The following is a 15368-nucleotide window of genomic DNA, read 5'->3' as shown; positions in this document are numbered from 1 at the left end:
TCAAGCAAGCAAGAGGGGAAATGTTCTGACACAGAGAGACCAGCAGTCATTGTGAATTAGAGAGACTGGCCACTGTAAAAAATACAATGAGACTGGTGGCTATTGTGACACAGAGACTGCTGCCTACTGTGACAGAGAGACCTGGCTACTATTGTGACAAAGGGAGACTGGTGGTTATTGTGACACAGAGAGACTGGTGGTTATTGTGACACAGAGACTGATGACCATTGTGACAGAGAGAGACCGATGACCAGTGTGACACAGAGAGACTGTTTGCTATTGTGACACAGAGAGAATTATGACCATTGTGACATAAAGAGCCTGTTGGCTATTCTGACACAGAGAGACTGGTGGTTATTATGACACAGAAAAAAGACTAGTAGTTGTTGTGACACAGGGCATACTAGTTTTCTTCAGGACTCCAACAGCACAGACTCAGTTGTCAATGAACATCAGCAGATTGAATTCACTAAACAAAACCCAGCCTGTCTTTCATTCAATCATCTTTCTTCAACTTACAAATGAGTGCACTGGATTATTGTTGTTTTTTTCTGTCACAGACGAGCTTGTTTTCTTGCCAAACCCAGATTGACTAGTTTTTCTGAGCCTGCTAAACTCAAGTCCAGGCTGAAGACAAATATCAGCTGATATTTTCTGGTCATGTCTAAACAAACTCCAACATTAAAAACACTCAAGTGCCCTGCTGTAAGCCTATTATCCTGTGTGTTTTATTGCAAAATTTGACCCGAAATACCAGTCAGAAATGATCATTTCTGAACTGTTTATCAACAAAAAATATTTATTTATTTATTTATTTATTTATTTATTTATCAAATGCAATTTGTTCGTAGGTGCAGAGAACCGCATATGCACAAAGCTCCGCTGGCACATCGCGAGTCTTAAATATGTGTGTGTCCTCCTTGTTCTATAAACCTCCTGGGTATTAAATAAAGTTTTACCTTTCCGCTTAGACAATATAAAGAGTTATAAAGACTGTAGACGGCTGTGGGAGGGACCAATTTGGGGGAGTTAATGGGTGGATCCTTTTTTACGCTTGTCATTTCAATTCAAGAATATGGTTTATCTTCCGCGGAAGCGGAGTTCTCAGTTGCGTGTGAGAGCTAGATGTGTAAAAGTAGGTGACAGGTAGTGACTGCTTAGAGGCAGATTCTGCATAATTTTACCATAACATGGCAGAGGTTTGAAAGCAAAGCTATAAAAAGAGGCGAATTGGTGGCTTACTTTATTTAATTATGCTATTACAAAGATATTCTTCCGAGGGTGGGATGGATTTGAACGGATCCCCAGTGAAATCGCCAAGTGACGATTCTACCTTTCACCTTGCACGAACTTCGAGCAGCATAGGTGAAACAGAGCATTCAAGCGGCGAGTCATCGGACACCGACATAACAGGTATAAAAACTATGCAGGATAAACATTTAGGCAACAATGGGATGGGAAATATTTACTTTTTTTGATAGTAGCTACTTACATTTCAGGATTCATCCTAAAAAGACACATGTATTCTACGGCAAAGCATAGAGAAATTAAAGCAAAACTCGCTTGGTGGCAGTGGTATATTATAGCCACACTTTCGTTCTGTTTCAATGAACATTAGCTTATTAGCCTATAGAAAATAATATTTTCTAAGGCACGTGATTAAAATAATATCTGTATGCATCAGTAGGAAATTTTGCTATTACTTTTGTTAAAACGCTCAATTAGTTTAATGTCGACTTGAAACTTGGTCAATTCAATGAAAAGCATATTTTGCGCTTTGGTTGAACCGATGCTGGAATTGTCAATAAGGTAAGCAGCTGTAATATTAATGGCTTTAGAAGCTTCATGGTATATTTCCTTTAGTTATTTTAGAGAAGCACGTAGTCAGGGTAATTTAGGCTGTACAAACTTACTTCATTCATTTTACATTTTACATACATATTTATATAGCTGGATATTTAGTGAATCAGCTGAGGTCTGATGTAGGCTACTTATTTAAGAGCACGGCAGCTGTATCCCATCTGGGAATCAAACCCACGACCTTTGCACTATCAGTCCTGTTTCCTTACCATTACAATCATTCCATTCAACAGATTTCATTTTCAATTCTGGACTTCATTCATAAAATAGGAAAGAAAAGACCCATAAGTAATAGACTTATTGAACGCATCAGATCTGCACACTGCAATCACCTGAACATAGCCAATGGCACTCTTCAGTGTGTGTGCGTGCATGTGAGCTTGTGTGTGTGTTTTCTTCGTGCAATATATTTATCATATGTTATTCCATTGATATTTAATTTAAAATATACTAGATATGTTTTTAAAAAAATATTTTGTAAAGTAAAACAAAAGGAACACAAAACTAAGTAGAATTGTGTTTCAGTTGGAACTGGGGTGGAAGGTGGGGGGATGGTGGGTACAATATAGGGATGCTTATTTTTCTTAAACCTGTGAAATAAAAACATGTTGTGCATGTTCATCTGAAGAGAAGGAGCATGGCACGGAGCCCTTTGGAGGGGACGGGAGTGGAGACGATCCCAAAACAAAGAAACAGCGAAGACGGAGAACTCACTTCACTACCCAGCAGCTACAGGAGCTTGAGGGAACCTTTCAACAAAACCGCTACCCTGATATGAGCACCAGAGAAGAGATCGCCTTGTGGACCAACCTCACAGAAGCCAGGGTTCGGGTAAGGAAACGATGGCCACTGCAGACATCTGTGCAGGTTATACAGTGAAACAATGAGGAAGGGTGTTTCTTCTGGTTTTAACCCTTTAACTACCCCACAATTTTTTCAACTAGTTTGCTTTTAAATTATAATATAATTATTATTATTATTATTATTATTATTAGTCAGTTATATATTATCAGCAGGATCAAACACCATACATATTTATAAATGTAGCTCGATGTACACAATAGTTTTGAAAAATCAGATCAAAAGTATGTTTGCAATCATATATCGTTATATGTCTGTTTTCAATTAAAAATTATTTTATACTTTGACATTTTTTGTGAATAAATGTCTAATTCAACAGCCAGCTAAATGTGTCTTGCCTTTTACAGGGCATTTCAAAAAAGCTGTTACTCTTCTTTTTCTAATAAATGGTTTTATTAGTGTTGTTATTATTAGTTATCATTTGTTATATTACTGGCATTTAGCATAAGTTCTTATTCAGAACAACTTACACAACTTTTTGTATTTTTACATAGAATCCATCTACGCAGGTGCATACTATAGCAATTCAGATATAGGTAACAAGGCCAGTTCCTTACCCATTATACTACTCTGCTATCCAGGGTCCAGTGTATGATAGTCAGGCATGATTGGTAACTAAGCGTTACTGGCTCATGTCCCTTTGCAGGTGTGGTTTAAAAATCGCAGAGCTAAATGGAGGAAGACTGAGCGTAGCCAGGCAGAGATGTGTAAGAGCAGCTGCCTGCCCCAGCTTGGCGTCCTGGCACAGCCCTATGAGGACATATACCGGCCCTACGCCTACACCAGCTGGAACGGCAAGACCCTGCCGCCCACATCCCTCCCCTTCTACAACACCATGAGCCCACACCCGTCCCAAACCATGTTCCCCTCCCCCAGTGCCCTGTCTCCCATGAGCCTGCCCCCCTGCACGGGACACTCTGCTCTGCCCGCCATGTCCGCCACGCCCTCGGCGGGGCTGAGCAGCCTCGGCGGCTCGCCGCTCGGTTCGGCCATGTCTTCTCCCGCCGGCCCCGACGCCTCCACCGTCCCGCCATACGGCATTTACCGTGACGTCACGCGGGGCCTCCGCGCGGCGTTTACCGCGTCACTGCGCTGAGGCCGAACACTGAGCGCCTCCCTGATCTGCGTGCCTGTCAGTACCCCGGCAGGCCTTCTCAGCGTACTCTGGACAGAGGAGCACTTAAACAAACAGACCACGGTTCAGGTACTTTCAAATGGATTATGGGAGTTGAAAACTTGCATAATGCCACTTTGGACTGTTTTTGGAAAGCATTTTTAAACATCTTTCATCCCCCTATTTTTTATTTGTTGGTTTCTAAATTCTAGAATGCAGGGTCTCATTTGCTGGCCCCATCCACTGTTACAACGTGATCCTTAAATTCAAGGCAAGGCAGCCGTTGCTTCTTTTCAGCTGGCAGTCCAGCAGAACTCAGGATGGCAGAATGAAAAGCTGAGGACAAGCAGGTCACAGGCAGAGGGAGTGAGGGCCAAGAGAAGGCCGACTGCCAGTCCCCAATCAACAAGAGGAGTCCTTCCTCAGGGAGTCATGCCAGTTAGAATCGTCCCACCCTGGTCAATGCGGTGTGCACCACCTTGTTGGACTGCCAGCCAATATTGACACTGTCACAGTAAAGGACACACTACAATGGTAAAGTCAACACTTCTTTCGTTTGTATACATATGTAAGAATTTGTGTACCTTTGTTCAAATATGCAGAGGTACCACATCCCTGTTTACTGAGAAAAGCACTTCATCAGAAATACTGTTTATATTCATCATTTAGAGTATACAGACTGCTTCGTTGTAAATTCAGCTGTTTCGCATGTACTGTTTCGATACCAATAAAAAGCTGAATCCAGTCAGCCTGTCGTACTCCAGACTAAAGGTGAAGACTGACAGATGAAGATGCATGTGTGAAAGTAACATCTGCATAAATTAGAGCAGATGTGGAACTTTAGTTCTGATGCACATTATGGATAAAACTTGAAAAGGCTTCTATCATAAGATAATGTGGCCTTGGCTTACTTACGGTGCTATGCAGTGGCTTCAGGTCAGGGGTGTCCTTTGTTTGATCACTAAAATTCAGAAAGGAACCTTTTCATTCTTCACACACTTCTCATTTATCTCAATTTCTGCCAAATTCGTATGTGAAGAAACAATTTCTTTTTAGGCAATGTGCTCTTTTTGAACAGCATTTGCAGAACTTGGCACTGGAGCAACAGACTCCAGGGTACAGCAGGGCCAGAAATTATAATATTAAAACTAAAATCACCTCCTTTTTAATACCCTCTCTTGGGAAGCTGAAGTCATACCACAAGACATTAATAAAGCCTTACCCTTATGACTAAGAGCGTTTTATTCTTTGCTTAATACACCCCAGTCCACACACCTGAGCTTAAGGTGCCAGGGTGACTGATATGCACAGGTAGCTCTCTTTGCTACCTGTATCAACCTGGCTTGCCTGAGCAATGAGGTCTCAGGTGATTTCTGACAGATTGTCGCTCTCTAGCCTCATCATACAGATGTACAATAAAAAAACTTGTGTGTTCTGATAACACTTGTGTTTATGTGTATTGGCAGCTGTCAGAAATCAGCACAAGTTTATGTACATATACCTATTGGGGGGGCAGCTATTTATATATTTTTAGCCCCATTTACCAGTGTAAAGGTGTGAACAAAAATGGAAACAATAGTGTCCCAACAGAGAAGGGTTTTGGTGGTCCCAGAATGGTGCGGGTGCATTTTCCAGGCCTGGTTTGACTGCACTCAGACCCTAAGAAAAGGTCAGAGGTGAATATAAATCCTTATTAAATGGCACTGCATGATTGTCTTCACTCATTGTCTGGTTCACTCCTGTACTTGAGCACAGTAAAAATCTCTAAAATACACCTGCAGACTGCAGCTGTAGCTGGTGCTTATACAAATGTCAGATTAAGATATGATTGAGTTAATTAAGTTATTAAGAGCAGATGTTTGCACAAAATCCTGAAATGGATGGCCCTAGTTGTGTACCCCAGCTGTATGTACTGTAACTATATGTGTGTACTGTATTTGTACTGTAGACAAGGGGTGTGAACTGTTTAGCCAATCAATATCTTAAGTACAAATCTCCAAAGTGCTAAAACATACCAAAATCCTGCAGACACTGTGTACCTTCAAAGACTGTCCCATACCCCTGATCTACAGATACGCATTAAAACATGAGCTTTAGAAATGGTGGGCACTCTGCCAGCATGCCTAAGGTGTGGCCCTCTGAATAATATGCTTGTGGTTTTGGTCAGCAGGGCGGACCATAATCACAAGCACATAAGCAAGACAAAGTCATGACACATTTCTGCCAGAACAAGAGTCAACAAAAACTCACTGACTCACTGAGTCAGTCCCACAAGTGTTCATGATTGGATGTGTTCCCACAGCACAATAACACAGACAGCCTCTAACCCTCACTATGTGTATTATCTGACAATCTGTGCATGCTGCGGATTACTTATACTTAGTGTAAATACTATCTTATAAAAGCACACTTATTTGTGTTGAATATATATTTTTTGATTTAAAACATGCAGTTTATAAAATGATGCTTCAGTTATGATTCTCAGAGATTTTAAATTTTCATATTTTTCATTGCATAATTTTCTGATATATACAGCAGCTTATACAGCAAAACTTAGGAAGAAAAAAAACAAATGTAAATATAAAGCCACTCAGTCAAATCTACATGGTCAGGGCCACACGGTCAATAAACTTGGCCAGTTTGATGTCTCTTTTTGACAATCCTCCGCAGTCATGCGTTATCAAGGTTATTTGAACCTGAAAAGGACACAAGGAAACTGAATTAACAACTGAATTTTGAGGCAGCAGAAAAATCATGGCACTCCATGCACGTCACAGTGACACCTAGTGACAAAAATTAAAATAACACAATTTTTTTAAAAGGTTTCACCACCTAAATAATCCTGCATCTATTTTGTTAAACTACGCCATTTTCTCACAACAATGCCTGCAAGATGACGCGAAGGGCTGACATCGTGGAATTAAGAATTAAGAAGAAAAGCACTAACATAATGTCAACATTTCAACAATGGTAACATCACAGCATGTGATAAAATGTAATTGCTCACTTCAGAATTTTAGAATAAGAGCAAATGTACTACTCGTGTTATTACCTTGTTGTAAACATTAAACCACTCAGGATGGTGGTTCATCTTCTCTGCTTGCAAAGCTACTCGGGACATGAAGCCAAAAGCCTTCAAAGAAAAAAGAAAAAACCCTTCAGACCAGAGACGCACCCCCAAACGACCACTCTGAGGGGGGAGGGGGCATTCACATTTCACTCAGTTTGCATAATTAATTACCCAACTCATTCACCTGATTGGACATTTTGCTGCATTTATTGGTTTGTGTAACATTTTTGTAAACTATTGACAACTGCGTATTTGAGCCAGGGTACTCAGTGAAAGCAAAATCCTGCACACACACCAGCCCTTCAGGAATTCCACACACCTACTGGAAAAAACAACTCTCAAGGACCGAATGCATTTAGCTCACAAGCTACAAAACCACTTAATTGCACTCATTAAGCATCATTTAAAACATTAGATGCATTAATACTTAACCTTTGTGAGCCAAAACAAAGAGGCAGTGTAAATGAAATGTGTCCTTCACTTCACATTTAATAAAATGACAAATTTGTTTCCTGCTTGCCCTGAGACACAAAGACTCAGGGATGGAATAGAATAGCTTTATTTTTTACAAGAGAGAACTTCAGGATTGCCTCTCCTTCCCGTAATTTATATATTTACTGTAGATGGATCACACATGCAATGATTGCTCCATGACATCATGCATGAGCTCTTGCTAAAAACTGGTATTTGTGAAATGTCATACTCAGTTCTAGCAGAGCAGTAATGGTGGCTCTATTAGAATGGAGTAATGTACCTATGGCCCCAGGTATCAGAGCTCAACTGACACAGTGATGTAACAACAGCTTTTCCAGAGCCCAGCTGATACAGTGACAGAAAAATGGCCCCATCAGAACTGAGCTGAAAGTGATGTAACAATGGCCCTATTCGCAAACAATTTGAATTGCAGTAAATCAGATTTATTCAAGCTACGGTTATCGAAATAAGGTGTTTACACGAGTCGTGTCATTAATATATGAATATTCATATTGGAATATTAGTTTGCATGTAAATGCAGCCCTTTTCCCTTTCCGAAAAGAGCTGTTGTAGTTTTGTGTTATTTGCCATTATTTGGCTGAAGCTTGGGCACGTGAGAAGTGTTTTGACTACAGCAGCATACTGTGGGTGTGCGGCTCACCTGGTTGAAGGTTTTGAAGTCCAGCTCCTTATAGATGGCATCCCGCCCCTCCACCAGCACCCAACCTGTTGCCTTCAGTTCCATCAACAGCCCCTCCCTCTCTGCAGGAGTCAGCCAATGGGAGTCTGATGCCTGATTGCATAAAATACATTTCCTTTTAACACAAACAGAGATGATAAACACATTATCGTTTAGGTTACTTCAGCATCTGATTACTATTCAAATGTAACGTCTTGTCAAGCCCTGCTTGAACTGTTGGAGGAATGTGAATTCAGTGACATATGTGATGTATCTCACCATAGTTTTCCCAGTTAAATGACTAGCTAACTAAACCTAGCTAAAGGCCGGGGTCTTCATAACAAGCCAATGGGACAACTGGGTTCATTCGATCCAGCTGTATAGTTTAAACTCCATCATCAGTCGTCTAAACTTCTAGCAAGCAACCCAAGAAGTTTTTTGCCACAAAATACCAGAAATAATTATCTGGCTGCTGGGTAGCCATCACTAGCAACTATTAGCAACATATTCTGAGTTTTATGATCATCTCTATTAACATTTTTACAAGCTTTCACAATCACTGAACTAGGGAGCAACAGACATGGTTATCTGTCTGTACTACTTTTAGTTACTAAAATGATGGTAATGGTCCTTCATTGAAATGCCCTCAATTCCACACAAACAGCTGCTGGGGAACCATTACAGATGATGACAGGCGACGGTTTCCCAGGATTTTCAAGGACTATATTAAATCATATCACATATTTAAAAGGGCTAGGTTCTAATTAACAAAATATGATCAAATGTCCATGTCCGTGGCATAAGGGTCAGTCACTGCTTTGCATGGATTTGGGGATAAAGTACTGGACAACTAGTACGTACATCCTAGCAGTCTTTTTATGCACACATGGATGCGGCTCTGGTTATTGTGTTGGAGAACCTCGCGTTAGATAAATAAATCCATAAAATGTTAGTATGTTAATCTACTCAAATATGCACATGACCAAAATAAAGCTTTGAAAAAAAAGGAAAATAATCTAAAATCCCGGCATACTAGCGAACGATACGGATATTAACTGGCTCCTGTACCAGTTGCTACCCAATTAACCTTAATGACAACTGGTGCTTTTGTAAAAACATGGACAAAAACGGTAGCAAAATTCTCACCATTTTTGACGAACGTCGGGTAAGTAGTATGTTGCAAAGTTTAGAAAGAGGAAACTGTGCTCTGCTGTTGGCCCTAGGTGTAAACATTAACCACAACATAACCCAGCTCAGAATAGCGCAACGACACTAACTATCACGTAACAACTGTACAGCAGTCGTGTGCGCGAATTTAGTAGATCGTGCATCAGGACCCTTTAGGCTGTCTTTTATATTGCCTGTAGGAGAACTTGAAGTCTAAGCCGTTTGGTTTTCTTGCCGAATAATGCATCGGCCTATAATATAATGGCACTTCCCAGTGATTGTTACCAATTCTGTAAATGACCTTTTGAAACCACTGCCCAGTTCTTTGAAGGGAGATGAATGTGTTCGCAATGAATGCTGTTTGTCCCGGTCTGTCCCTACGGAAAATCCACCCTGCCCTCTCAGTGACAAGTAAGATAGCAAGTAGCCTAAGAGGTGATTGTGATAGTTGTTGTAGATTAATAAATGGACTACGTCACTGGGGCAATCATAAATCGAACGGGAGACTAGCATTGTACATTAAATACCGCAATGCAACATTAATGCGACAGCCTGGAGCTAAACAATAATTCCTTGAACTTTAACAGAACTTCTGAGGTGGTTGGAACTGGGCTACCGATATTGCATGGTCATCCATTAAATATACTGATTGGCCTGGTTTACGTACGAAATATCAGTTGTACATTTCAACGTGTTTCTTTCATTTGGAAGCTGGTCAAAGGATAAGGTTTGTTGTTTAAAAGCAGTCTATAAGTCTTAGATCACGAAAGACAGGCTCTGAATTGGGTCACACGACATCCGTCTCCATTTTCTTGTAGGACTATCTCTGACTATTCATTAACTCTCTCTTTGCAGTCTATTACTCAGTTTACCAGTTACCTTACACGACACTACTCAACACATTATTTAATGTAACAAAGTTAGCTTACTTGTGCTCTTTCTATATTTATGCATGGTGAGTACCATGAGTCCTTCAATGATTATGATCCAGATAATAACTTTTCAAACAGAAACCACAGTCTATATGTCCATGTAAAGTTTATTACACAACTTCTCTACACATTTTACAGTCATGCACAAAAAAAGAAACAAAAATATATTTTTAAATGTGAACTGTGTGATTAGACCATTGCGATGACCGGGCCTCATTTCAAACTACATCCCATCAGTGACACAAAGAGTGAGTTAAATGTTCAGGCTACGTGTCTGTTCAGGAAAGACAAAACCATAAATGGAAGAAAGGAACTGAAACTGGTGGTGCACAGTGGCTACTGCAAGGATTGTTACAAATATGAAAAAAGGACATTGTTCAAACATTTAAAAAGTACATAGTCTTGCAAATATCATCACATAATTTTCACAGCATGACTTCCAATGTTTCTGCAGAAACATTACTTTCAACTCACTGCCAATAAAATCAATTTAAGCTCTGCCCACATGCACTGACGCTTATTTATGCTTCAGTTTTGTGTGTTGAAACATGGGATTAGATTCTTTATTACCAACTGTAAAAAATGTTTTGAAATGTTACTGACTGTCAACAGGCCTTCCCTGACCAGCTGTGTACACCACATTGTAACACCACAAAAGAGCCTACCTTCCTAAAAGTGAAAGTATAGCAGGAATGTCTACTTTTTTGGCTATTGTGTATTTAACCCCAGGTGTAAATGTTAAATGTTATGTAGATTATTACAACTTGTACCTACTTCTGTAAACTCATATACCTTTTACAAAACATATGATTATCAATATACTATATATGTGATAAGCAGTTATACCTTTGTGAATGACAAAGCATAACTGGTTTTATAAGATATTGACAAATGGTTAATGTCCACACTGCTAACAACAGAACAGTAGGTGTTCAGTATCATCAGTTAAGGAAGAAACACAGAAATAAATCAAATTAAAATATAGCAGTTTGTAGTTCATAATGTCAGGCTGAAGACAGAGTCCATCCTTCTTTAAGATTGCTGACAAATATTAATAAAAATATATATGCGTATATGCATTCTGTATGTATCAAGAATGACACTGCTAATTACAAGCACAGAAAAGGCAGCTCAACAGAAAAGCAAAAATAAGATGGACACTACTTTTCCACATCACAGGGGTTCATGTCAATGATTCCATGTCAGAATTTTTAAAAGCTCAAGATGACTAAAAACTGTACAGGTGCCTTAAAAGTTTTTAACAATACTGTGTGGATTAATTATATAAATAAGAAGAAATGCTCAAGATCACAGAAAAAAAAAAGTTTTTGTTAACCCTTTAAGAAAAGTAATGTACTGTGTGAGCTAAAGGGTTTGTCCAGCTATTTCGACAACCCTCTCCTGACCACCATGCGTAGAACAGCAAGGCATGGGAAAGGGAGGTAAGACCGGATTCTTTGGTTGAGAGCCAACTACACTGTGAAAACTAGACGTTCACAGATTACTGGTGTTAAATTTTCAATGAGGATTTTTTAAAATGATCTCATTCTACAGTGTTTATCATTCACAAATCTGTTAACCCTTTACAAAGACGAAACAAAACAACAAATAAGAAAGATTGTTAAAAGAGTTCTTTGAGGCGAAAGCCCATATTAATGTACAAAGCTTTCAACAATAAGAATATTTGCTTGAAAGACAAGAAAAGAAATAATGTACACCAGACAGAATATTGCACTCAAAAGTGATGCCACAGGACTGTAGGCGCAAGAAAACTGGACCATTAACAGTGAAATAATGTGAGTATTCAGATGACTGTATTTTTCAGTAATGATTTAAAAACATTACAAAAGCACCGCTCTTCTCCAAGGGCATCATTACTCCTGAGGGAGAAACAGTGGTTTTATTCTAGTGCAGAACACACAGGTAACAAAGGGTTAAAATATGAACAACACATTTAATTACTTTTATTCACACAAACACACGCGCTCACACACACACACAGATTAGCACATTACATCATTATGTTATTAGTGACAAAACCCTTTTGTGAAATGGGTTTTATCTCAGGACCCCACCCCCCCAAAAAAAGAAAATGTCTTTTCTAGAATAATATTAGACGTGTTCCAATTTTTGATCCAATGCAAACTCACTTCCAATTTGGTCATTCACTAACACCTGAAGTGACAGAATTGATTCAAAAGCATGAAATAAGAAGTAGTTTTAGATATGTCAAATGTGTACGTTTTCTCTATTCTTTTCCCATAGTTAGAAGCTTCTATGATCTCATATATAGAGCATAACACATGTGATCACCATTTCACTCCACAGAGTAATGTCTCCTCATTTAAGAAGTCAGTTATGGTATTTATTTTATATAGCTGTGTGACATTTTCCTTAAAAAAAAAACATATATATAATATATATATATATCAACTGTAAAACTTAAAATATACTCAGGTATTTTTGTCTCATACAATTCCTGGAGCTGAATTTCAACAATGTGTATCTGCCTTTCCTAAAATATAGTTGTGGGGAAAATACCTTTTTTTTAAATTAAGGGACTAAGTTTGCGATTATTAAATTAGGGTGTTAAATAAACCAATAGGAACATAGAGCTTTCCAATGAAATTATAATGTGAATAAGGTATATTATTCGTAAGTCCTGTGGCAACATGTTTTAATGCAAAAACAATGACTATAGATTTTATTTCTACTTTATAGCTACATGTTTCAGGTAAAACATGACTGACTGAGGCAGACACACGGTTGATGTACATGCCAATCAAACGATAGCCCCTCCCTTTCTGATCAGGAGTTAGTAACGTAAGATGCCCCCACACTCAGAGCAGGTTGCACACAGCCATGCTCTCAGCCAATAGGAAAGTAGTATTTACTGGTTGGGGTCCTTCTCCTCGGGGGCTGCGGCCTCACAGGGCCCCATTTTCGGTACGGCGGTGTAGGGGAAGGCCGCCCCGCTGCAGGTGCCGAAGCCCAGTTTATTGAGGCGCGAGAGGTTCTTGATGCTGCCAGGGGGCCTTCCGGGGCTCACCTTGTATCCCGCCGCCTTGGTGGTGCCCAGGGGCCTCCCGGGGCTGGTTTTGAAGCCTGCCGCTTTGGTAGTCCCAAGTGGCCGGCCTGTGCTGGTTCTGTAGCCCGCCAACTTGGTGGTCCCTGCGGGCCGGCCCCTCCTCCCTGATCGCCCCGGAACTTTCTTTTTCTTGGAGTCCTCTGGCTGCTCAGGGTTCTTGCCCACGACAGACTGGGGGTGCAGCTCGCTGCGGGAATCTTGCCTCTGGCATGACATGGATTTAAGGGGGTTCTGCGGTAGTGGGGGCAGTGGTGGGAGGGAAAGCTGAAGGGGGGGAGGTGGGGCAGGAGGAGGGTAGAACTTGTTGGACTGTGAGGTGCACAGGTCATAGTGGCTGCTGGCATGGTGCGCACTGTCTTCACCCAAGCAGGAGGCTCTGCCGCTCATACAGTAATCGCTGCTGCCCACCCCACGCATCATTTTACTCTGGTAAAGACAAACAAACAAACACATAAATAAATAACACAGACGTCTTTATGTCGCGATTGCCTCAGGCCCAATCTTTAACACACGTGCACAAGAAGGGCCAGAGAAAAGTGGGTCAGTGGAAAACCAGCGCCCAGGCTCACACCTGAGGCTCACACCTGAGTAAAGCTCTGGAGCTCTAGAATAACCATTAGCTCAGGTATCTATCTTGCACTGCATAAATGCCTTATCTTACCTGTGCTTCAATACCTGTGGTCCATGTTATTAATTTGTATTATTTAATTTTTTAAAAATGAATACAAACAATGCACGTGTAAGTTGTTTTTTTTTTACTTTTGGCTTATCAGTTGTCCTGATTAGTAGGCTGTGCATCAAAGAATGTATGATGCTGTAGTTTTTCTATGTAAAATAGTAGCCTATGCACTAATTTAACAAAACACATTTATGGAATTCGGTGTAGGCCAACGTCAAATGCAATTCAAGCAAACCCACATTAGCCAGCTGAAATAATCACGCCTATTCATATGGCGACGTTACCTTATGTCGCTGCAAACTGTACCTGCGGCGCAATTTTAAGGACAATGAGCACACATATTCAAAAGATTTGGATTTAAAAAACCGCGTTATCTAACGCATGACAGTCGTTTAAAACACAGGCCACATACAGTACATTATGTACAGACACTGTAACGCCAGCTAACGACTCGCTAGCTAAACATGTTATTTTACTTTTCTCACTGCGCATAAAATAGGCTACATTATCGGCCTGCGCCTATACGCCAGACTCAATGCGTATTATTCTAAAATTAAGCGAATACACGTCTTATCATTAGCAAAATGGCCTACACTCTGCAATAAATTGAAAGTGTAAACAAAAAAGGCTTCTGGTTTCGTCATAGCTAGCACTAAGCTACATTAGGAAAATGAAATGAGCCGATGCGAGAACTATCCTCATTTGGAAATAAGCTATGCTGGCAATAAAGAACAACTGCTGTACGCACAAACCTTGCATTAAGTAGGCTACACCATCCATAAAGGAATAAATGACCATACCTCGATTGTCTGTGGATCATGGAATGCAAAGGGTTAAACATAAAAACGATATATCTTCCATCCTTTAAATTCTACAGCAGATTCATTGTTCTTGATTAGAGCAGCAAGCGGTTCGCCAGAAAATTGTGTAGCGTGTCTAAAGAAAACCAGAGCAATCGAGCCACTGACTAGATTTTTATGTTTGTGCTTTTTTCCCAGAACCAGAGGGCTTTAGATGAGAAAGGCAGCCATTTCCATTAAAAATTAATAAAACGGCAGGAAAGCGGCAGCGAATACTGCGCATGCGCACCCTACCAGCTGGGAATTGCGGCAGCACCAAGATCAAATAAACGCTGAAATTTTAATCAGCTTCGTGCGGCTCTTTCAGCTCTCGGCGCTCGCACCACAAACAGAAAGCGAGTAAATGAACAATAAACTAAAGCTGCAACATTTATAACCTGATTTTATGGCACCATAACTGCTGGATTTTCCTAAAACCGAAGGTGGGATCCCGTGATAACTCCAGTCGTCCGGACACATTCATTTGCAATGCAACGGAGACAATGCTACATTTAACATTGCGTAAAATCAGTGCTGACGTCAGTGCAACTAAACAGTAATTTTTCTAGATTTCCCGGTGTATTTCGTTGGTAGTTTGTCGTGAG

At 40.2% G+C, this 15368-nt stretch overlaps 3 protein-coding genes across 7 annotated transcripts; 1 reads left to right on the top strand and 2 right to left on the bottom strand.

Moving 5' to 3' along the window:
* Positions 1–1079: 1079 nt before the first annotated feature.
* LOC135250258 (pituitary homeobox 1-like) lies at positions 1080–4579 on the top strand. The gene is made up of 3 exons (XM_064326361.1): positions 1080–1413; positions 2489–2691; positions 3368–4579. Exons 1-3 carry the CDS (start codon positions 1254–1256, stop codon positions 3815–3817), a joined length of 813 nt encoding a protein of 270 aa, XP_064182431.1. The 5' UTR covers positions 1080–1253; the 3' UTR covers positions 3818–4579.
* A 1742-nt stretch (positions 4580–6321) lies between these two features.
* On the bottom strand, positions 6322–9392 carry LOC135250260 (pterin-4-alpha-carbinolamine dehydratase 2-like). Of its 2 annotated transcripts, none has more exons than XM_064326368.1 (4): positions 9205–9392; positions 8041–8194; positions 6888–6968; positions 6322–6531 (listed from the first exon to the last, which is right to left on the bottom strand). In XM_064326368.1, exons 2-4 carry the CDS (start codon positions 8122–8124, stop codon positions 6436–6438), a joined length of 261 nt encoding a protein of 86 aa, XP_064182438.1. In that variant the 5' UTR covers positions 8125–8194; positions 9205–9392; the 3' UTR covers positions 6322–6435. The 2 variants fall into 2 exon arrangements, with proteins under 2 accessions (XP_064182438.1, XP_064182437.1); XM_064326367.1 differs by having other exon boundaries at positions 8041–8172; positions 9205–9389.
* An 854-nt stretch (positions 9393–10246) lies between these two features.
* LOC135250259 (UPF0461 protein C5orf24 homolog) lies at positions 10247–15298 on the bottom strand. Of its 4 annotated transcripts, none has more exons than XM_064326363.1 (3): positions 15162–15298; positions 13052–13671; positions 10247–12037 (listed from the first exon to the last, which is right to left on the bottom strand). In XM_064326363.1, exons 2-3 carry the CDS (start codon positions 13663–13665, stop codon positions 11962–11964), a joined length of 690 nt encoding a protein of 229 aa, XP_064182433.1. In that variant the 5' UTR covers positions 13666–13671; positions 15162–15298; the 3' UTR covers positions 10247–11961. The 4 variants fall into 4 exon arrangements, with proteins under 4 accessions (XP_064182433.1, XP_064182432.1, XP_064182436.1 ...); XM_064326362.1 differs by lacking the exon at positions 15162–15298 and adding an exon at positions 14725–15128; XM_064326366.1 differs by lacking the exon at positions 15162–15298 and adding an exon at positions 14677–14699.
* Positions 15299–15368: the final 70 nt, after the last annotated feature.

Source organism: Anguilla rostrata, chromosome 3 (assembly GCF_018555375.3).
Source record: "Anguilla rostrata isolate EN2019 chromosome 3, ASM1855537v3, whole genome shotgun sequence".
In the NCBI taxonomy this organism is placed as follows: domain Eukaryota; kingdom Metazoa; phylum Chordata; class Actinopteri; order Anguilliformes; family Anguillidae; genus Anguilla; species Anguilla rostrata.
Note: the sequence above shows the minus strand (reverse complement) of the source record. Positions and strands in the feature narration are given on the sequence as shown.